Source organism: Danio aesculapii, chromosome 16, assembly GCF_903798145.1.
Source record: "Danio aesculapii chromosome 16, fDanAes4.1, whole genome shotgun sequence".
Lineage (NCBI taxonomy): Eukaryota > Metazoa > Chordata > Actinopteri > Cypriniformes > Danionidae > Danio > Danio aesculapii.
In genome coordinates, this window is record NC_079450.1 from 1,014,981 (window position 1) to 1,038,074 (window position 23,094).

General features: G+C 32.2%; 1 protein-coding gene across 2 annotated transcripts; it reads right to left on the reverse strand.

Annotated features, from left to right (window-relative positions):
• Window positions 1–6,656: 6,656 nt before the first annotated feature.
• LOC130243585 (nuclear receptor coactivator 7) lies at window positions 6,657–19,774 on the reverse strand. Of its 2 annotated transcripts, XM_056475811.1 has the most exons (7): window positions 19,709–19,774; window positions 14,770–14,926; window positions 12,394–12,519; window positions 10,139–10,291; window positions 9,113–9,208; window positions 8,120–8,193; window positions 6,657–7,162 (listed from the first exon to the last, which is right to left on the reverse strand). In XM_056475811.1, exons 1-7 carry the CDS (start codon window positions 19,732–19,734, stop codon window positions 7,027–7,029), a joined length of 768 nt encoding a protein of 255 aa, XP_056331786.1. In that variant the 5' UTR covers window positions 19,735–19,774; the 3' UTR covers window positions 6,657–7,026. The 2 variants fall into 2 exon arrangements, with proteins under 2 accessions (XP_056331786.1, XP_056331787.1); XM_056475812.1 differs by lacking the exons at window positions 14,770–14,926; window positions 19,709–19,774 and adding an exon at window positions 12,596–12,696.
• Window positions 19,775–23,094: the final 3,320 nt, after the last annotated feature.

Here is a 23,094-nt window from a genome sequence, read left to right on the forward strand (position 1 = left end):
AACTCAGAATTGTTAGTTATAAAGTTATAAAGTCGCGATTATAAATAGTTATAAAGTCGCGATTGTGTGATATAAAGTTATTTTAAGTTATAAAGTTAAAATTTTGACTATTAATGTCGCCATTGCTTGATATAAAGTCAGAATTCTGAGTTACAAAGTCGAAATTGTGTGATATTAAGTCAGAATTTTGAGATATAAACTATGAATTTTGAGTTATAAAGTCGGTGTTTCGAGTTAAGTCGCAACTGTGTGATGTAAACTCAAAATTTTTAGTTATAAAATCACAATTCTGTGATATAAAGTCATAATTCTGAGTTATAAAATCAGAATTTTGAGTAATAAAGTTGTAATTGCGTGATATAATGTCATAATTCTGAATTATAATGTCAGAATTTTGACTCATAAATTCACAATTGCATAATATAAAGTCAGAATTTTGTGTTATAAAGTCAGCATTTTGATTTAAAGTCTCAATTGTGTGATATAAATTGAGATTTTTGAGATTAACAGTCACAATTGCATGTTATAAAGTCAGAATTTTGAGTTATAAATTCAGGATTTATAGTTAAGAGTCGCATTTATGTTGTATTAAGTCAGAATTCTGAGGTATACAGTTGCTATTTTGTAACATAAATCAGAAATTTGAGTTTTAGTCACAATTGCATGTTATTAAGTCCGAATTTTTAGTTAGAGTCACATTTACATTGTATAAAGTCAAAATTCTGAGTTTTAAAGTTGCAACATGATATAAAATCAGAATTTTGAGTTAAAAAAATCGCAGTTGCATTATGTAAGTCATTATGATGTCAGAATTCTGAGTTATAAAGTCAAAATTGTGTGCTCTAAACTCAGAGCTTTAAGTTATAAAGTCAGAACTCTGTGATAAAAGTCAAAATGTAAAGTTAGGAACTCGGAAATGTGTGATAAAAACTCATCATTTTGAGTTATAAAGTCACAATAGCCTTTTTTTTTCCTTATTCAGAGGCAAGAATGGGCTCTCACAGAAAACATTCTCCACCTGTACATTCATTAATTAAGGATTTAAGGTGATTTAAGGTTATTCTGGTGCATCTGGAAAGTGTTTGGGGAGAGTCTAGATGCCAGTGACTCTTAGTTAAACTGATGGACTTTTAAAAGAAGTAGGCTACTAAATCAAAATTGCAAAATAAACAGTACTTTTACTAACATATGCTTAAATCAAATTAGAAATAAGGTTGACAAAAAAGTTAAGTCATAATTTAGATTTCTAATGCCTGATAACTGCAGAAACTTTGATTAAGATTTACTAAAGAAAAAACCGCCATTGTTTTCCATTGTATTTTTGGTTCCTATATGGATGTACATTTTTCCAGCGTTCTTCAGCATATCTTGTTTGTTTCTATGAAATTATCAGTTGTTTGTTTCTATAACTGATATTTTCATTTATAGCACTTCATTCCTGCATTGATATTTAATATCTCTTGTTTAAATACACTATGAACAGCAGATAAGCTAATTCTTTTCTTTCTTTCTACCTGAGGATGCTCATCCAGAGGCCGCTAGAGATTATACAGTGCCATTGATGGGATCCAAGACCTGTGAAGAGATGATGTCAACCATCGAGGACCTCAAGGACAACACATACGAAGAGATGATGCCAACCACAGAGGACTTCTAGAGGTCTCCATAATCCTGGACCAGATGCTGTGGTGGTCATGGAGAAGTGGAGAGCTTGAGACTGGTTCCTGAAAGACCACAGTGTGAGACGAGTCTCTGCACTGATCTCGTGGGCCAGCTTGAGCATACACCGGTGACCTCTCCCACCTGCAGCTTCTCCACGATGGACGTTAAGCTTTCTTTGACATCCAACGCCTAGACTGCAGCTCCGCGCAGGAAGTTTGTCCAGAGGAGAAATGGTCAGCAACTGAGCCAGGTTTCTCTCCAGGTTTTCTCTTTCACTTTGGTCAATCGGTGAAGTTTGTTCCTCCGCTGTCGCCACTAGCTTGCTTGGTTTAGGACTTGTGGAGCTGCACATGGATGATTTGCTCTTCAGTGTTTGGAATTTCATCAGTGAAGATTAAACCACACTGAACTGAACTTCAACTCTGACAACTGGACTGACACAGCTTCAGTTTACTAGAACTTCTGTGTTCAGCTGCTGCCACACAATCTACACTGTTAAAGCGCTAGAGAAATAAATAAAGATGTTTAAACCCACTTGAGCGTGAGTAAATAATGAGGATTTGTTTTAGTTTGTGTGCAGTGCTCCTTTAATGCAGACGGTGGCGCTGCTGTTCACAGATCAGCCTTCAGGTTCAGCGGTTCCTCATCAAACACCACCACAGACTGATTCTAACACAGTTTTATGATTTACATAATGCTGACCTGCAGCTTGTGAAAGGAACATTCATACAGGTGTTAAAATGCTATTTTTATCACGGGCACAGCGTGTTGAGAAGGGTAAAGATTAAGAGATTTTACTCCTGCTGTTGAAATAGATTTTTCAGGATCAGTTTTTACATTACACAACTTAAAAACAGCTAAATGCACTTATTTTAAAATATATAGACGATAACCGTACAATTAAAGTTCATCACATGTAGTCATTATGTGAAATAAATAAATAAATAAATAAATAACTGGTATATTCACAATAGAGAGCAAATCAATAATGTGCAGTTTGAGTTACAGACAGTTCAAGATTAATTACATCATTAAAATTATATTACTTTGTATGAGAAGTAATTTTACTCATTAACTATTTTAATTATCGGTAACACTTTATTTTGATGGTCCACTTGAGTATTAGTAGACTGTCTGCTTCATATCTACTGAGACTGCTTCAACAGATATTTAACTGACTAGAAGAAACTTTGCAAGTACATGTCAACTTACATTAACCCAAACCCTAACCCCAACCTTACAGTCTACTTATAATCCAAGGAGAATTAGTTGGCATGTAGATGTAATGTAACTTAAATTCAACAAAGGGACCATCAAAATAAAGTGTGACCTAATTATTAACCCAATACTGCTTAAAACACACAGAAACCTTGTTCTGTGGCCAATATAAATTAAACTCTTTAATTTGTTCAATAAGAGTCAAAGAGGGTCTTTTGGCCTTTTTTAAACCAATAATATTTAAGAAGTTAATTCATATATCAATGAAATCAGGAAGCTTTTCAAAGTAATGACACAATATTTCATGCATACCATTGTCATTCATTTATCTTTATTTGAAAAGATATATATATATATATATATATATATATGCAATTTAACAATTTAATTTATGCACAGCACTTAAGGTAAATGCATACAATTAAATTACTGAAAAATGTAAAAGAAATCCCCAACTTTATTTTTATTCATTTAAATACAGTAACATCGTTTTGTAAGTAACTAAACCCAACACAAAATTACACAAGAATTTAATTTATTTTAATATACGACAATATGTTAGTTCTATAATACTTTATATACCACATATATTATATTCATTCATTCATTTTAGTTTCGGCTTAGTCCCTTTATTAATCAGGGGTCGCCACAGCGAAATGAACCGCCAACTATTCCAGCATATGTTTTATGCAATGGATGCCCTTCCAGCTGTAACCTATCACTGGGAAACACCCATACACACTCATTTACATGCACAGTCATACACTACGGACAATTTTAGTTCATCAGTTCCCCTATAGCGCATGTGTTTGGACTGTGGGGGAAACCGGAGCACCCGGAGGAAACCCACACCAACACTGGGAGAACATGCAAACTCCACACAGAAATGCCAACTGACCCAGTCGAGACTCGAACCAGTGACCTTCTTGTTGTGAGGAGACTGCACCACCGTGTCACCCCATATTATATATTATTTTCATAATATTAATGTAACATATCTAATTATTAATGTAGGATTAACTTGATACTGATAACATGATATATATAAAACACCTTACATTATATGTTCATTTCATTCTCATCCTGCTTAGTCTCTGATTTATCAGGGGATTAGTTTTATTAGTGCAGTAAAATCACTGTTTATTGAGACTATAACCCCCTTTTCCTTTTCTTCAATACATTAACAATAATAAACACATTCTCTCATTGAACGTTCATTTTAATTCAGCAATTTATTTTTATAAAAGCTAATTAAACTAAAAAGTAACTCAAAAATTCATTCATTCATTTTCCTTCAGCTTAGTCCCTTTATTTATCACAGGTCAACACAGTGCAATAAACCACCAACTATTCCAGCATATGTTTTACACAGCGGATGCCCTTCCAGCTGCAACCCAGTACTGGGAAACACCCATACACTACAGCCAATTTAGTTCATTAGTTCCCCTATAGCGCATGTGTTTGGACTGTGGGGGAAACCGGAGCACCCGGAGGAAACCCACACCAACACGGGGAGAACATGCAAACTCCACACAGAAACACCAACTGACCCAGCCGGGACTCGAACCAGAGACCTTCTTGCTGTGATTCAACTGTGCTAACCACTGAAACACTGTGCCGGTCACAATTTATTTAATTAAATATATATTGATTTGACATCATATTTACTAGAATATAGAATTTAAAATGAAACTAACTCTGACTGACTTCTCTTTAAATGTGTAAAATAAACAGATTTATACTTTAAATTAATTAGTTACATCTTCATTCTCACCAATATAGAAACGTAAGATTGTAGATTTAGTGTTTTAGTAAATCTTTGAACTGTGAATCAAAGAATGCTCATTTTAAATATAATTAACATCAAATAAATCACAGAATAATTGAACAGATTTAAAGATTTCAGTATTGATCATCTTATCACTGATTATCTTAAGCCCAACAGTTCTGACGTAAATAGTTATCTAAAGCCTTACTCAACCAGATAATCCCAAAAAATCAGACACAGTTTCTGGAAAAACAACATGTTTATTATTAGAAAGTCCAACAAACAGCGCCAGCACTGCATGTTAATAATGTTAAAAACAGCACGCATCAAAAATCAGAACAGTGATCATGACAAGTCCTTAAATAGAGTACAAAAAATAAGAATAACACAATCATACAGCCAACCAAACAATATCTGTTTCATAGATCAAACTTTCAATTCAATTCAGTGAACGGTTATTTTTAGCACTTTTTCCACACAATAATAATTGTCCCGAAGCAGCTTTACAAAAGGTGCAGGTTATTAAGTTACACTCATAATCAGAACAGTTGAAACCTCAGTGAAGTGCATTATGACGGACACCAGCAGTGCTGGGGGAAATGCATTACAATATGACTTTTCTGAGTAATGAGTAAAGTAATGCATTGCTTTAAAAAAATAAGCAGTAATATTTGAGTTGGATGAGTAGCAGTGTGTCAGTGATTAGCCTCAAAGCAAGAAGGTCGCTGGTTCGAGTCTCAGCTGGGTCAGTTGGCGTTTCTGTGTGGAGTTTGCATGTTCTCCCCTTGTTGGTGTGGGTTTCCTCCGGGTGCTCCGGTTTCCCCCACAGCCCAAACACATGCGCTATAGGGGAACTGATGAACTAAATTGGGTGTGTATGAGTGTTTCCTAGTCTGGGTTGCAGCTGGAAGGGCATACGCTGTGTAAAACATATGCTGGAATAAGTGGTGGTTCATTCCACTGTGTCAATCCATGATAAATAAAGGGACTAATCTGAAGGAAAATTAATTAATGATTTTTTGAGTTTAGCTGAATTAATTAGCTTTTATAAAAATAAATTGCTGAATTAAAATGAATGTTCAATGAGAGAATGTGTTTATTATTGTTAATGCATTGAAGAAAAGGAAAAGGGGGTTATAGTCTCAATAAACAGTGATTTTACTGCACTAATAAAACTGAAAGTATAAAAGTACCAAACATGTTGCTTTAAACATTTATTAATCTGTATATACGGCATGTAGAGCCATCAGGAAGTTCTCAGACTTTAGCATTCTCCTATATTAATATTTTGTGTATTAATATATATTAATGTGTTTTTTAAAGGTAAATATACACTGAAAAAAACTTGCAGCCTTATTTTGTTTAGTCGAATCAAATTAACTAGTCTAGTAATGTCAACTTACATCCATCTTCAAGAGTTCACACTTAGCTGATGATTGATAATAAAGCGTGTTTGGCATGCTGTCCTGGGAGAGAGCCCTGAGCTTGGAAGATCCTCGAGCACGGGACTCCCTCCCGTTTTATTAAGAGAGAGGGGAGTCTGAGCTTAGGTAGGTTTGAGAGCTTCCCTGAATTTAGCTAAGAATGTGGGAAAGGGGTCAAGCTGGATAGGGGGATTCTTTAAGACGAAGATGGCTAAGGAAAAGAAATCCGGCTGTTTATTTGTGTTGGGATTCATCTGATTGGTAAATCATATGATAGCTCATGGGGGACCGGCTGTGGTCAATCATAAGCACATGATCCCCTTGAAATTAGTTTATGAATAAACTTCACAAAGTGACTAAAGCTATTAAGCTAAACCCTGTACAACTTTCAAAATTAGATTGGAACCTGATTAACTTATTAAAATAAGTTAAAGCAACATACACATATTTTTTAGTCTTGACTTTTTAGTCATTATATATTTTACAGTGTACAGTGCATTGTTAAATGCTGAGCTCCTCTATTAAAAAGAAGAAAAAAAATTCTGAAAGAGATCAAGCCCCAGCTTGATCAAGGTCAGAAAAAATGATGCAAAAGTAACTCAAAGTAATGCATTAATTACCGTAAAAAGTAACACAACTAGTTACTTTTTAGTGGAGTAACTCAATATTGTAATGCATTCATATCAGTAGTATCTTTCCCCAACACTGCATGCGAGCGCTTCAGTGCTTCTCTCACATCTAGTGTGCTGTGCTGCCTATTAAGGTGACTCACTAGTGCGCATCCACAGTGTGCACTTCCTTTCCAGCAGCTCACTTACTGGAAACGGGAACTGAAATCTGCCTCAGCTCGCCTTACATCCACGCTGCCGTTAACTGATTTTGGAGGAGCGGGTGAACAGGCTCGACCGGTGAACGGGTTCGGATGCTTTTCGTTTTATCTGTAGTTTTTTTGGCTCAGACGAAGCTCCACACCTCCAGCTCCTGGACGGTGAAGTCGTGATGAAGGCTTAGTGGACGATTGCAGAAAGTATTGCAGGAGTAACTGGAGCCGCGGTATAGATCTGCGTCCAACCACAGGCCGAACGGACCCCTGAAAACACACAAAATCAACTCTTAATCAGTGGAAACTAATAAAGATGTGGTTTTTGTCCTCCTCAAACTGCTCCTGTGTGTAGCACTAGTGTCCTCCACATCTCCTCTTCCTCCTCCTGTTGTGTTCTGATGTGATTTCTGACTGCTGTAGCTGTGTAATAACTCTAATCTTTCAGTGTAGTGATATGGAGCTGTAAAAACCTGCCGGAACTACTTTAGTTTGACAATAAATGCTCATCGGCCAATCAGAATCAAGCATTCAGCAGCCATGTGGAATAAATGTTATTAATTATAAACTTTTACAACAGTCTGGCAGTCGGTGAACCACAACTGATTCTCAGCAAAGAGGAAGCCGTTTTACTCTACTATGCACAGCTTCCTCTTTATAAATGTGGAAGTGTGATACGGATTAGGAAAACGTTTGCTCATCCTTTTCCCTCTTTTTTATTTCTTCAATGAGATACAATATCAGGAGCTTCTGCTTCATGTAATACGTAATGAGTCTTTTCTTCACTGAGATTGATTTTTATATTAATAAATGTTGTGTTCGTTTAGATTTTTAGCTTTTTTAGCTAAAAATTTTATAATGTTTTTTTTAAAGCTTTTTTTCTTTAAGCTAATTTTTATTAAATCTTATTTGGTCCATTAAGGTAAACTAAATTGAAAGAACAAATACTAAAAATATTTAGTTAACTGCAATATCGCTTATTTGTATAGCACTTTTCAGCACTTTATACACAAGCTGCATGTTATCACATAACAATCAAAATCAGAAAGAGTAATGGTGTTAACCTGATAGTAACTAGTTATCCTGAAGATATACAATATGTAGTGTGCTTTTCGTAAAGGTGATGTATGTGTATAATACATTTTTTAATATAGTAGAAGTGTGAGCTATATAGTGAAACGTAATTGACTGCTATGATTTTACATTAATGAGTGATAATGAACTCACCCTCCGCCACCCATCTGCAGCGAGTCCAGAAATCCTCTCACGAAATAGGAGTTTTCTCCAGTCCAGCGGAAGACCTGCATTTTACACACACATACACACACATTAGTGATCAGACACACACGCATGTGGTCCATACATACTACGATTATGTAAACATAAAAGTAATCTTATTGTTAGCACAAAACTAATCTAAATGCAATTCAAAAGTAGTCCAAATGCGATACCACAAAGGTAATCTAAATGTAATCCACAAGTAGTCAGATTATGTTACTATAAAATGAATCGAGACGTTAACAAAACTAATCTAAATGTAATCCACTAGTCAGATTGTTACTATTAAAATGAGTCAAAATGATAATATAAAAGTAATCTAAATGTAATCCAAAAATAGTCAGATTATGTTATTATAAAATGAATCAACCTGTTAACATAAGTAATCTAAATGTAATCCACAAGTAGTGAGATTATGTTACTATAAAACAAATGTACGTTAACATAAAAGTAATCTAAATCTAATCCACAAGTAGTCAGATTGTTTCTATAAAATGAATCAACAGTTTAACATAAGTAATCTAAATGTAATCCACAAGTAGTCAGATTATTTTACTATAAAAACAATCGAAATGATAACATAAAAGTACTCTATATGTAATCTACAATTAGTCAGATTATATTTCTATAAAATGAATCGACAGTTAAACAATAAAGTAACCTAAATGTAATCCACAAGTAGTCAGATTATGTAACTATAAAATGAATTGAAATGATACCATAAAAGTAATCTAAATGTAATCCACAAGAAGTCAGATTATTTTACTATAAAAATAATCGAAATGATAACATAAAAGTACTCTATATGTAATCTACAATTAGTCAGATTATATTTCTATAAAATGAATCGACATGTTAACATAAAAGTAATCTAAATGTAATCCAGTTCAGACAACATTGCAGATGAGATAAATAGATCTTCAGATTTCTTCATCCTCATACCTGAAACTCTGGACTGAAGCTGTAGAGAAAGGTTTCTCCCGTCCCGTAACAGTAGCTGCTGACTCTGAATGGATCTGAGGAAAATGCTCCAAAAACCTGAGGAAAAACACAATCGCGGTCAGTCTGATGAACATGGCAGGGTATCATTTCATGCAAATTACAGCAAAATGTAAAATATCATGCAAAACAGCACTGCATTTGTGTTTTACCTTAAAAAACAGAACGGAAAAGCATGCATTGTAACCGTATTTTGCTTACATTTGTTTGTATATATTTTGTTTCCATATTTTTGTTCTTTATTATTTCTGTTTTCAATTTGGTTATTTCAGACCATCATGTAAACAATTAAACAAATGAATGAATTAATCAATAAATAAAAAATAATTAAGTCATTTTAATGTTAATCATGTCACAAATTTTTTTAGTTATTCAAAATAAATGAGTATTAGTAGTCAGCTTAATTGATGTTGTTCGAGATGAGGTTTGAAGTTTTAAACACTTATGACAGCAAGAACTTTTGACCTTAATTTGACCTTTTTATATATATTTCAGTTAACATATTTATATAAAACATTAAAGATTTAATAGCTCATTTCTAATAACTGATGTCTTTTCTCTTTGTCATGATGACAGCACATACTATTTGACTAGATATTCTTCAAGACACTAGATTCAGCTTAAGGTGACATTTAAAGGCTTAACTAGTTTAATTAGGTTAAAGTTAGGGTAATTAGGCAAGTCATTGTATAACAGTGGTTTGTTCTGTAGACTATCCAAAACAATACTTTTTATTGACTAATAATATTGACTTTAAAATAGGATTAAAACAATTAAAAACTGCTTTTATTCTAGCTAAAATAAAACAAATAAGACTTTCTCTAGAAGAAAAGATATTAGAGGAAATACTGTGAAAAATTCCTGAATCTGTTCAACATCATTTGGGAAATATTGGAAAAATAAAAAAATAAAAATAAAAATCGCTGGGGGTGAATCATTTGACTTCAACTGTATATGTCTGTGTCTCACCTGTCCATCTGTGTCTCTGATCACCATCAGTACAGGTCTGTCCAGCTCCGCCATCTGTCTGTACAGTGTTCTCAGACTGGTGCCATGCTCCGCTGTACTGTACACCAGCTTCCACTGATTACCCTGAGCCCGCGCTGGGATATGGCTCATTAGCTGCACACACAGACACACACACACACATTAGTGATCAGAAACCCACACACCCATGTAGTCCACGCATAGTCAGATGAAGTTACCATAAAAGTAATCTAAATATAATCCAAAAGTAGTCAGATTATGTTACCATAAAAGTAATCTAAATTTAATCCAAAAATAAATCATATTACATTATCAAAAAATGTATCACAATGTTACCACAAAAGTAATCTAAACGTAATCCAAATGTAGTTAGTTTATGTTAGCACAAAAGTAATCTAAATGTAATGCAAAAATAGTCAGAATACATTACCATCAAATAATCCAAATGTTACCTTAAAAGTAATCTAAACGTAATCTAAAAATAGTCTGATTTCATTACCGTAAAATTATTTAAATGTTACCACAAAAGTCATCTATATGTAAACCAAATGTAGTCAGACTATGTTACTATATAAAATCTAAATGTAACATAAAAGTAATCTAAATGTGATCAAAAAGTAGTCAAATAATGTTACCATAAAATTAATAAACAATTTTACCACAAAGGTAATCTAAATGTAACCTAAAAGGAGTCAGATTACGTTTCCATTAAAGTCATCAAAATGTTACCACAAAGGTAAACTAAATGTAATCCAAAAGTAATCCGATTTTGTAACTGTAAAAGTAATCTAAATGTAATCCAAAAACAGTCCGATTACATTTCCATAACATTTATCTAAACTTAACCCAAAGTAGTCAGATTATGTTACTATAAAAATAATCTAAATGTTACCACAGAAGTATATGCCATAAATGTGTAATTTTACAGATGATTTTTCTGCTGATTCTGTCATGTCGTGTTTAATCGATGACTAATTAGATTTGATCCAGCATTTCTGTGCATCAGTGAGTTTATTTATGTACAGTGCTCAGCATATATGAGTACACCACATTTTGAAAATGAATATTTTTCTCCATTTCTCAGTGATTATGTCATATATGCGGTGCATTTGAACAAAACAGATTTATTAAACATATATTTATTAAAATAATATTTTAGTCAGCAAACATCTTCAGAAATTGAAAGATAATACATCTAAATTCATGCGAAATATTGAGGGAAAAATTTACAAACTCCAACATTTCAACAATATTTTATCATTTTTTGTTTCTCTTAAATTTTGCTCTTTTTTAATTCAATATTTAATATTTTATCCCTAACATATACATTTGGGTGCACTAATTTTGGACCGTTATCTTCAGTTATTTTGTTAGACAAGCTCCAGATTTGTCTTCAGTACTGACTAATCTAATGTATATGCACAAATATAATATTGCAAAGTATCCTATTGAAAATGTTACTAAAATGAAAGATTTGTGAGGTGAACTTATATATGCTAAGCACTGTACTTATTTATTTATTTATTTATTTGTTAATTTATTTATTCAATTATTTATTCATTTGTTTATTTATTTATTTGCTTATTTATTTAATTATTTATTCATTCCTTTATTTATTTATTTGCTTATTTATTTAATTATTTATTTATTCAATTATTTATTCATTCGTTTATTTATTTATTTGCTTATTTAATAATTTATTTATTCGTTTGTTTATTTATTTATTTTGCTTATTTATTTAAGTATTTATTTAAGTATTTATTTGCTTATTTATTTAATTATTTATTAATTCGTTTATTTATTTATTTGCTTAATTATTTAATTATTTATTTATTCATTTATTTATTTATTCGTTTATTTATTTATTTATTTATTCAGGCACAATGTACAACATGACATGCTGTGCCAGAGTTAGCTTTAAAGAGTAATTACATAAAATAATAATGAGCAATTACATATTTTATTTTCCTTGAGCCAAACTTTAAGCACAATTTTAAAAACATTAAAAGTGGTCCTCTCTCTAATATGCAATGCTGGTTTATTCCATCTTCCTGCTGCTCACTCTCTCTCGCTCTTAACTGAACGATCACCTGGAACCCATCACCTAGTCTAACTGTATATTATCCATGCAGAAAGTCACACAATGTTTGAGAGGTGGTAGTGCAAGATCAATAAATATTTCATCCATTAATCACACATCAGCATGAAATAAAAAACATCAGATGTGAGTCTCTGACCTGCTCCAGGTGAAGCTCCTTTAAGATCTGACTGTGGTTTATTAACACCGGCAGCAGATCATCAGACTCAGAATCGGCAGAACTGCAGACACTGGTGCGGCGTTTCTGCTGCTTCACAGACACAATCTGCAGGAAAACACACACAATCATCAGTCAATAATCAATAATGCATGCATTCTGCTGAGTTCTCCACACTTCACACCTCCACAAAGGGCCCGTTGGAGCCATTGGCGAAGTAGAGGATCTGAACGCTCTGCTGTTTCCTCATGCTGCTGTCTCTAGAGTCTGAACCCTGCGCTCAGATCAGTGTGTTTATCTAGTGTGGCCCTCACACATACGCACACCTCTCTTTTCAACAGCACTTTCGTTTTTCAGAAAAAGCCACTCAAAGAGGAAGAGCCGCCTAATATGGTCAGACAGGACGTTTCTGTCTGCAGCAGAGTTTAGTTTCCCGCCTTCACTCACAATAAAGATCAGTTCTATTGCTTTTGTACTGAATGAAAAGCTGATCATTCCACAACATTTCACTTCAGCTCTTCAGAAGACAGCAGTTTTATTCTTCACATTACATCACTTCAACACTGAAAAAAAGTATTCAAAGATGATTCCTTGGATTTACTCAATTTGTTTAAATGTTAAGTGGTTGTAAACAATTTATTTGGGTTGAATTTAAACAAACAAATGAAGTTGAACATTGCTCAATTTAATTTGTTTGTTTAAATTCAACCCAAATAAATTGTTTGCAACAGTTTTGCATGCAACACTTTATTCAGTGAAGGTGAAAACAGGAGCATTTAATACAAGCTGAAGTCATTTCACACAAATGTTCGATGGCCTCATAATCCCTGAATAATTAGCAGGAGCTCTTTTTCTTTCCTTTTCATACATTTATATGCTGTTATTTACACTTTAATTCTTCTTTACTAATATATTCTACAGTATATATATGACTGAAGACAAAGTTATTAGCGCTCATGTGAAATTGTAATTATTTTTCAGTATTTCTCAAGTCATGTTTATTTCTTTCAAATCATTTTTAGATATAACTGCTTCAGTAAATTTCTTTATTAAATCTTTTTTGTAAAAATGTATCAAGAACAAACCTATGATTACAAATGTGATTATAAGTGTGCACTGTAAAATTAAAAACTAAATGATACAGCATTTTGGTAGCAAGTAACACTGTAAAATTACAAGCGCACTGTGAATTAACAATTACAATTGTGCTGTAAAACGACAACATATTTGTAATTGTATTCTATGATGCACTTGTAAATGTTGCCAGTAATACAGTAAAACTTACAAGTACATTGTAAATCAATAATTACAAATGCGCTGTAATACTCATTGTTCATTTACAGTGCACGTGTACATTTCACAGTATTTCCACAATCGACAGTAATGCTGTAAACATTACTGCAACTCTTTACAGTGTGTGATATTAATAGTGAGATCTTTTTCTTTGTTTTTCATATATTTGTGCTGTTATTTATACTTTTATTCTTCTTTACTTTACTAATATATTCGACAGTATATATATTAAATATTTCTCAAGTTTCTTAAGTAACATTTTTAGTTATAATAGTGTCAGTAAATTATTTTATTAAATTGTTTTTGCACAAACGTGATTGTAAACATGCACTGTAAAATAAATACTGTAAACTAACAATCATAATTGTGCTGTAAATCTACAACATATTTGTACTTGTTATTTTATGATGCACAAATTTTGGCAGTAATACAGTAAAACCTGGCGGTTCATTCCGCTGTGGCGACCCCTAATTAATAAAGGGACTAAGCCAAAAAGAAAATGAATGAATGAATGAATGAATACATTAAAACTTACGAGAGCACTGTAAATTAATAATTACAAATGTGCTGTAAAACTAATTGTTAATTTATAGTGCACGTGTACATTTTACAGTAATACTGGCCACCTAAATAGCCGGTAATACTGTAAACCGCAATTTATTACAGTGTGTGATAATAACAGTGAATATTGCCTGCACGGGGCAGCACAGTGGCCTCACAGAAAGAGGGTTGCTGGTTCGAGTCTCGGCTGGGTCAGCTGGTGTTTCTGTGTGGAGTTTGCATGTTCTCCCCGTGTTGGCGTGGGTTTCCTCCGGGTGCTCCGGTTTCCCCCACAGTCCAAACACATGTGCTATAGGGGAATTGATCAACTAAATTGGCCGTAGTGTATGAGTGTGTGTGTGAATGAGTGTGTATGGGTGTTTCCCAGTACTGGGTTGTGGCTGGAAAGGCATCCGCTGTGCAAAACACATGCTGGATAAGTTGGTGGTTCATTCCGCTGTGGCGACCCCTGATGAATAAAGGAACCAAGCTGAAGGAAAATGATTGAATGAATTGTCTGCGCACCTGCCAGTTTTCAGGGGCAGAATCTTTGAGCAGTGAGCCAATGACACTCAGAGCATCCGGATGAACCTGGAGATACTCCTGCTGCTTTCTGCTGTGTTTATGACTGTACATGTTTTCTGGAGACCACTCCACGAAGAACGTGTAGAGATGATCCACTCTGCAGGAAACCAGAACACACACTTTAGGATTATACAATATAGATGCAGGAATTCATACAGTACACAAACTGACACATATGTATATATATATATGTATGTATGTATGTATGTATATATATATATATATATATATATATATATATATATATATATATATATATATATATATACACATATATATACACATATATACATATACATATATATACACACACATATATACACACACACACACAGTCAAGGGTTTTTAATAGGGTTTTTTAATATTTTTAAAAGAATTCAAATGTCTTTTTTGACTTTAAATATATATAATATTACATGGTTTATAAACATAATGCCAAACAAATAAGAGTAGAAATAATCCTGTACTGTAAAAAAAAAAAAGCTGTAAAAGTGCAGTTTTCTGTATTTTTGTGATTGGTGTTTTTATTTTTTCTCATTTATTTCTACTTCTGAATTGCATTATGGGATCTTGACCTTTCTTTTAACAACCTTTAACCTTGAAAAGTGTGTTTTCTGCAAATGTGTAACAGTTTTCAAAATCAAAAGAGATAAAAATACTAAGAGACAAAATACTAAGACACGTATGTGTTTTACTGATGGAAACCCATGACATGCACTGAATCTAATGTATCTGCTGAACACTGCTACTGCAAGTCCAAACTCATGTTTTACAGTAAACGTCAGACTTCAGTTGTGCAATGAAAAAACCCTCCCGCTGCCCAGACATGCTCATCTGAGATATTAATCGCCTTTCCTGAAGATTAATGAAAGGTTTTCCTTCCTCATGATGTAAAACGATTCCTTGCACTGTGTGGGAAAACACAACTGAAGCCTCCAGAGGAGAAAAAAGAGACTAATTCTGAATTTATCAGATGATTTCCTTTGACTGAAGAGATATTTACAATAGAAATGAGCAGGTGAAGACCAGTGAAAAATCATCAAAACCCTATCCACTTCAACTAAATTAAATGAACACATATCCCAAATGTGCTGCATGCAAATATATGCAAATTACATGCATGCAATACATAGTTATAATAGTTCATATTTGGATTTCACACAAAATATGTGTCATATAAGCAATATATATTTTTAAATAACCATTGGCATTACAAATATGTATATACTGTATAGGTTCAAATATATATAAACCCTGGTAAGTGTTCATATATATATATATATATATTATATAATACATTAATCAGGTTTCAACTCTTTAAGTTATACAAAGTTGAACTTAATATTTATATACTTAATATTATATATAAACAAAAATACAATCTGATAATAATAATAATATTAATATTAATAATAATAATAATAATAATAATAATAATAATAATAATAATAATAATAATAATAATAATAATAATAATACAATACACACTAATACAACATAATAATAAATTACATCAGATTTTTTTTGTACAGCTAAATATGAACTATGATTGATTAAATATGTATGGTTTTAAATAAACATTACATTTAATCTAAAATAAAACATAATAATCCACTTTAAAGAGACTTCTGTGCAGCTGAGTGGATGTTAAAGTCATTTATTTACACTATAAGAAATGATGCTGGGTTGCCTTATCCATAATTGACCCAACATAGGGTTGCAATGTTTTGTCAAATATGGACAAACCCATTGTTGGGTTAATTTTGAATTCAAATTAAATTTCACTTAAACTAAAATAAATTACACTTTTTAACCCAAAGGTTGGGTTAGACCATTTTTGACCCAATGCAGGGTAAAAATAACCCAACTTTTTCTGAGTGACTGATTTTTGTTTTATGCCAAAAATCATAAGAATATAAAGACTTCGATGAAGACATTTAGTAAATTTGCTGCCATGAATACATATTTTACAGTAATGTACTAAAATAGTAGTAAAGGTACGTTGGGTTAAATGAATAAACCCAACAGTTGGGTTAAAAAGTATCATTTAAAATATTAATAAAAATGAACTCAATGTTGTGTCAAATATGGACAAGCCCAATGAGTCCATATTTGTAGGATTAGAAAGTCATACATGTTTTCACGTATGCCAAAAATGATCAGAATATGAAATAAAGATCATGATTTATAAAGAGATTTTGTACTCATCATATATCAAAACTCAATTTATAATGAGAAATATCACGCATTCCCAAACTCAAAAAAATGCTGGGTTGTTATATCCCAATGCTGGGTCAAATATGGACAAACCCAACAGCTGGGTTAATTTTTTTCCAATTAATTTATAATGACACTTTAACCCAAAATATTTGTCCATTTTTGACCCAGTGATGGGTTATAGAAAGTAACTAATTTTTCTGTTTCTTTAATAAAGATCATGTCCCGTGAAAATCCTACTGTAAATCTATTCAAACTTCATTTTTCACTCATTCATTGCTGCAGTAAGAGATCGATTTGTTGAATTTTTAAGGTGATTTATTCAATATTTAGATTATTTGTGCACTCACAAATTCCAGATATTCAAATGGTGTCATTTAATTATTAAATGATCAAATATATTTATAATTATAGCTTGAACAAATCCTACATTAATGCATTATAAAAAAAAAAAACTGCCTTGTTCTAAACCAACATTGGGTCAAATATGGACAAACCCAACAGTTAATTACAGTTTCTCAATTATATTTAAATGACCCAAATTGTTTTTAAGACAAAAATCATTACAATATTAAGATGAAGATTTATGAAGACAATCATATATACAAATTTTACAGTAATGTACTGCAATATTGGTCAACGTAATACGGGTGAAAAGAACAAACCCAACAGTTGGGTTAAAAAGTCTCATTTGAAATACTAAATGACTAAAATAGTAGTAAAAGTATTATGGATGAAATGAACAAACCCAACAGTTGGATTAAAAAGTGTTATTTAAATTAAATTGATAAAACTGAACTCAGTCGTTGGGTGTGTTCATATTTGACCCAACATTGAGTAACAGCAGAGTGCATATTTGTAGGATTAGTCATTGGGAGGAGTAGAAAATCATAATATATATATATATATATATATATATCAAAACTCAATTTTTTTATGAGAAATTTGCATTGATAAACTCTAAAACATATTTAAAAATGCTGGGTTGTCATAACTCAATGTTGGGTCAAAAATGGACAAACCCAACAGCTGGGTTAATTTTTTTCCAATTAAATTAAAATGACACTTTTTAACCCAAAAATATTTGTCCATATTTGACCCAGTGCTGGGTTATAGAAAGTAATTAATATTTCTTTTTCGGCAAGATCATCATATTATTAAATAAAGATCATGCTCCATGAAATCTCCTGCTCTAGATATGTCAAAACTCAATGTGTCATTCATTGCTGCAGTAAGACATTACTTTGTTGAATTTAAAGGGAATTTACCCAACATGCAGATTTGTTTTGCACTCACAAAACCCAGATTCATTAATAGTTGAAAATTATAATTATTTGAACAAATCATACATCTATACACTCTAAAAATTGCTGGGTTGATTTAACCCAACATTGAGTCAAATATGAACAAACCCAACAGTCATTACATTTAAAAGGCTTTTTAAAGCAAAATGTTGGGTCAAATATGAATAAACCCAACAGTTGGGTTCATTTTTTTCAAATCAATGTAAAAGTCACTTTGGTTGGGTCTGTGCATATTTACCATATTTGTGTTGGGTTACAGAGAGTGACATTTATTCTTTTATGCCATCAGAATATTAATAAAGATTATTAAAGATTAATAAAGAGAAGTTCACTGTTGAATTTAAAGGCAGTTTTTACAATATTTCTATTTTATGCACTCGTAAATTAAAGATTTTCCAATAGTCATAATTATTGTTCTAATAAACAATACATCAATGCACTCTGAAAACATTTTTAACCCAAATATAAAATATATCAAATATAGACAAACCCAACAGCTGGGTTCATTTTTATCAATGAGATAATTTATATATTTAATTGATAATTAATAATATATATATATATATATATATATATATATATATATATATATATATATATATATATATATATATATATATATATATATATATATATATATATATATATATATATAAATTATTAATATGTATTTATTTATTTATTTATTTATTTATTCAATAAGACTTTTTGAACTTATTTATTTTTTAATCCTTAATATTTTTAAATATAATTATTTGTCAAACTGGGTTAATTTTGGGTTAATTTTTCAATTAAATTGAAATTACACTTTTTTTTACACACAAATTTGTGCATATTTGACCCAGTGCTGGGTTACAGAGTGTGATCATTTTTTTCTTTCAAGCCAGAATCATCAGAATATTAATAAAGATCACGTTTCAAGAAGAAATGTAGTAAATTTCCTACATTAAATACATTAAAACTTATTTTTTTATTAGTAATTTGCATATTAATTTGTTGAATTTAAAGCTGATTATTTCAATATTTAGATTTTTTTTTTGCTTTTTTCTAACAGTTGTATATTATAATTATTGTTTTAAGAAATCATACATCAGTGCACTCTAAAAATTGCTGGGTTGTTTTAACCCAACATTGGGTCAAATATGGACAAACCCAAAAGTTGGGTCAATTTTGATCAATTAAAGTAAAATGACACATTTCAAACCAATGGTTGTGTTCGTCTATATTTGACCCATGCAATGTTGGGTTAAAATGATCATTTTTAATATATTTTTAATGATTATAATTATTAAACAGAATCACTTCTCAAACTGAAGACTGAAACACAAGAGGTTACTCTGTAAGTGTGCAGTACTCACTCTCCAACACTGTACGCTACACCCATGATGAAGATGAAGATGAAGATACTGAAGGCTGTAGATCTGTATATCCACACACACTCTCTCTCACACACACTCCTGCCGTTTTATACCTGCATCTGAGCTGAGATAAGCTGCTTTTCCACAAAACCCTCCCCGAAGGTCCTTCAAGGCCAGTCAATGGAGTTTCACAACTGGGTTACGGAGATGGTCACTCATTAACCCAGCAGAGTCTCGTCACGGTGGACATCTGAAGACTGAGATAAAGAGCTATTAAAGTAGAAGCGCACACTCAGCTTTATATTCATGCATTCAAGCAGTTTTCTGTGCATGTACAGTGACACACATACAGCACTCGCTCACATCAGCGCTGGGTTGTTTTACTTTACAGGTTTACATTCAATTCTAAGTTTATTTTTGGATTTGTCCATATTTGACCCCAAAAAAAACTCAACTTTAGAAGTTCAACGTTCTGTTCAACTTAAGAAGTATGTTTGCTCCCTCAGACTCCAGATTTTCAAATGTAATCAGCCCATCTGGGTTTGTCCATGTTTGACCCAACATTCCAAAAATATTAGAAGAATATTTGGTGAAGATACAACTTTTTACATTTGGAGTTTGAGTCATTAAAAAATAAATTAAGCAAAGTTACTTTTGTTTTACATTAAATTAATATATTAAAGTGAGATTTTATAGTACAACTGTTGGGTTTGTCCATATTTGACCCCCAAAAACCACTTTTAAAAATGTTTAAGCTTAATTTGTTCAACTTTAAAGCCTTTTTTCTCAATATTTAGATTTCACATTTTGTTAACCCAACAGTTGGGTTTGTCCATATTCGACCTCGCATTGGGATAATAAAAATAAAACGTATTTTTTCAGATTTTTCTTTTAAGACAATCATTAGAATATTAAGCAAAGATGGGTGACAGTGGCTCAGTGGTGCCTCACAGCAAGAAGGTCGCTGGTTTGAGTCCCGGCTGGGTCAGTTGGCATTTCTGTGTGGAGTTTGCATGTTCTCCCCGTGTTGGCGTGGGTTTCTCCCACAGTCCAAACACATGCGCTATAGGGGAATTGATGAACTAAATTGTCCGTAGTGTATGAGTGTGTGTGTCAATGAGTGTGTACGAGTGTTTCCCAGTACTGGGTTGCTGCTGGAAGGGCATGCACTGTGTAAAACACATACTGGAATAGTTGGCGGTTCATTCCTCTGTGGCGACCCCTAATGAATAAGGGACTAAGCTGAAGGAAAATGAGATTTTTTTTAAACATTTGTCCATGTTTGACCACCAAAAACTGCATTTTTAAAAGTGTAAGAGCTTAATTTGTTCAACTTTAAAGCTGATTTTCTCAATATTTAGACTTGTTTTTCAGATTTCACATTTTGCTGACCCAACAGTTGGGTTTGTCCATATTTGACCCCACATTGGATTACAAAAACCCACAGTTTTTGGACCGATTTTTCAGAAAAAAAATCTCTCTCCAAGTACCACCATAATGATAGTTATATATAGTAGTGTAGCAGGCCTAATGCAGCTGCAGTTCTGCACAGTTCAAAAACCAGGGAGATTAATTCCTATTATTAAGAATATTTATTATTGTCAGTCACTTTAAACATTATAAATAGTTTGAACATTAACTGTGCTTACAGATAAACAAATAAATAGTGTTTAAATTTAATGTGCTTCTAAAAGTTCATTAAATGGCCCAGTTCTTAAAAAGCAAAAAGAAAACTGCTGTACTCAAGTGTAAAGTATTAACATATAGTAGCCTATTCATCAAAACCTGGACATGCTCCACGGACCTCATAAATATAAGCTATATGTCATCATATTCATATAAAAACTCTTTATAAACTTAAAAATAGATGTCGCATGTATTTATGACTTATTTGTATATCTTTGAAATCTAAACATGAACTTATGTTTTAAATAAACGATTAGGATTTACATATTTAAATTAAAATTGGATCTGCTTAGATCTAATGTGTTAGAGTAGGCTTTGTGTGTCAGAAGAGCAAGTCATTAAACCATACCGGTCAACATTGAGTTATAAAAATACAGGACACGCCCTTAACAACTGTTACAAATATGGGGAGGAGATTAGCTTCAAATGAGGGAATACACAACAAACATTAGAGGATTGAAAATAAAATGAAAGGTTTAGCCTACTAAAATCAATTTACTGATCACATCAGTGTTATCGTATGCAACAAAGGGTTAAAAGTGTGCTCATTTTATTACTTTCATTATTCATCAACTCCTCCACGTACCACTAGAAGGAAGCCTGTGCACCATTAGTGGTACACGTACCACAGTTTGAGAACCACTGCCTTAGAATATTGGGTTAAATATGGACAAACCCAATCATTGGCTCAATGTTTGCAGTTTTTTTTTTATTTGACCCAATGTTGGGTTACACCAACCCACTATTATTTACTAGTCATCAATAATAAAAATCAGCAGAATTTTGTAAACGTCCTTCAGTAAAATGCATTGTCGATTAGTGATGTGCATAGCTGAAAACTTCATTTGTTCAACTAATAAAGCTGATTTTCTCAATATTTCGCTTTGTGAATCCTGGAATAGTCGTTTATTTAATTCAACTCAATTTAAGTTTATTTGTATAGCGCTTTTCACAATAATTATTATTCCAATAGTGTCTATTCAAAAGGTGCACATTATTATTACATGATTACAATCACAATCAGAAAGAGTTCAGCTGTTGAGTATACGCTGGACAGCGGGGGTGTAGCGGACATTTTAAAAGTGAGGGGGACGGCTGTATGAGATCATATGTTCATATAATTATTAATCACCTGTTTCTAAATGGTCTGTCTCTAAAAGTGAGGGGGACGTATCCCCCCCATCCCCCCCGGTTGCTACGCCCCTGCTGGACAGTATATGGTTACAGTGCTCAGCATATTTGAGCACAGCCCATTTTGAAGATGAATATGTTCCTCCATTTCTCAATGATTATATGTAATGTATTCTGGTGCATTTAAACAAAACAGATTTATTAAACAGATATATTACAATAATATTTTAGTCACCTACATATACCAACATATTTAGACACCAACATATTTAGAAACGGACAGATAATAGAATTAAATTCAAGCTAAATTTAGCAAATAGAAAAGACTAAATTTTTCCTTCTTTTTTTTTCCTTCTCTTGATTTTTCCTCTTTTTTTTTATTTAGTTTTTAATATTTTTCTATAACATATAAATGTGGCTGTACTAGTTTTTTGGAGGGTTATCTTCAGTTATTTTGTTATATAAAATTTGTGTTTGCCAGATTTGTCTTCAGTACTGGCTAGTCTAATGTATATGCACAAATATAATATTGTAGAGCTTCCTATTAAACATATGAATTTAAAAGATAA

Coding starts and splice junctions, on each gene's coding strand:
- LOC130243585 (XM_056475811.1), bottom strand. CDS start 19,734: ATGGGTGTAGCGTACAGTGTTGGAGA. Junction 12,520..14,769: donor CTGCCCCTGAAAACTGGCAG/GTGCGCAGACAA, acceptor GTTTTCCTGCAG/ATTGTGTCTGTGAAGCAGCA. Junction 9,209..10,138: donor TCAGAGACACAGATGGACAG/GTGAGACACAGA, acceptor GTTTTTCCTCAG/GTTTTTGGAGCATTTTCCTC.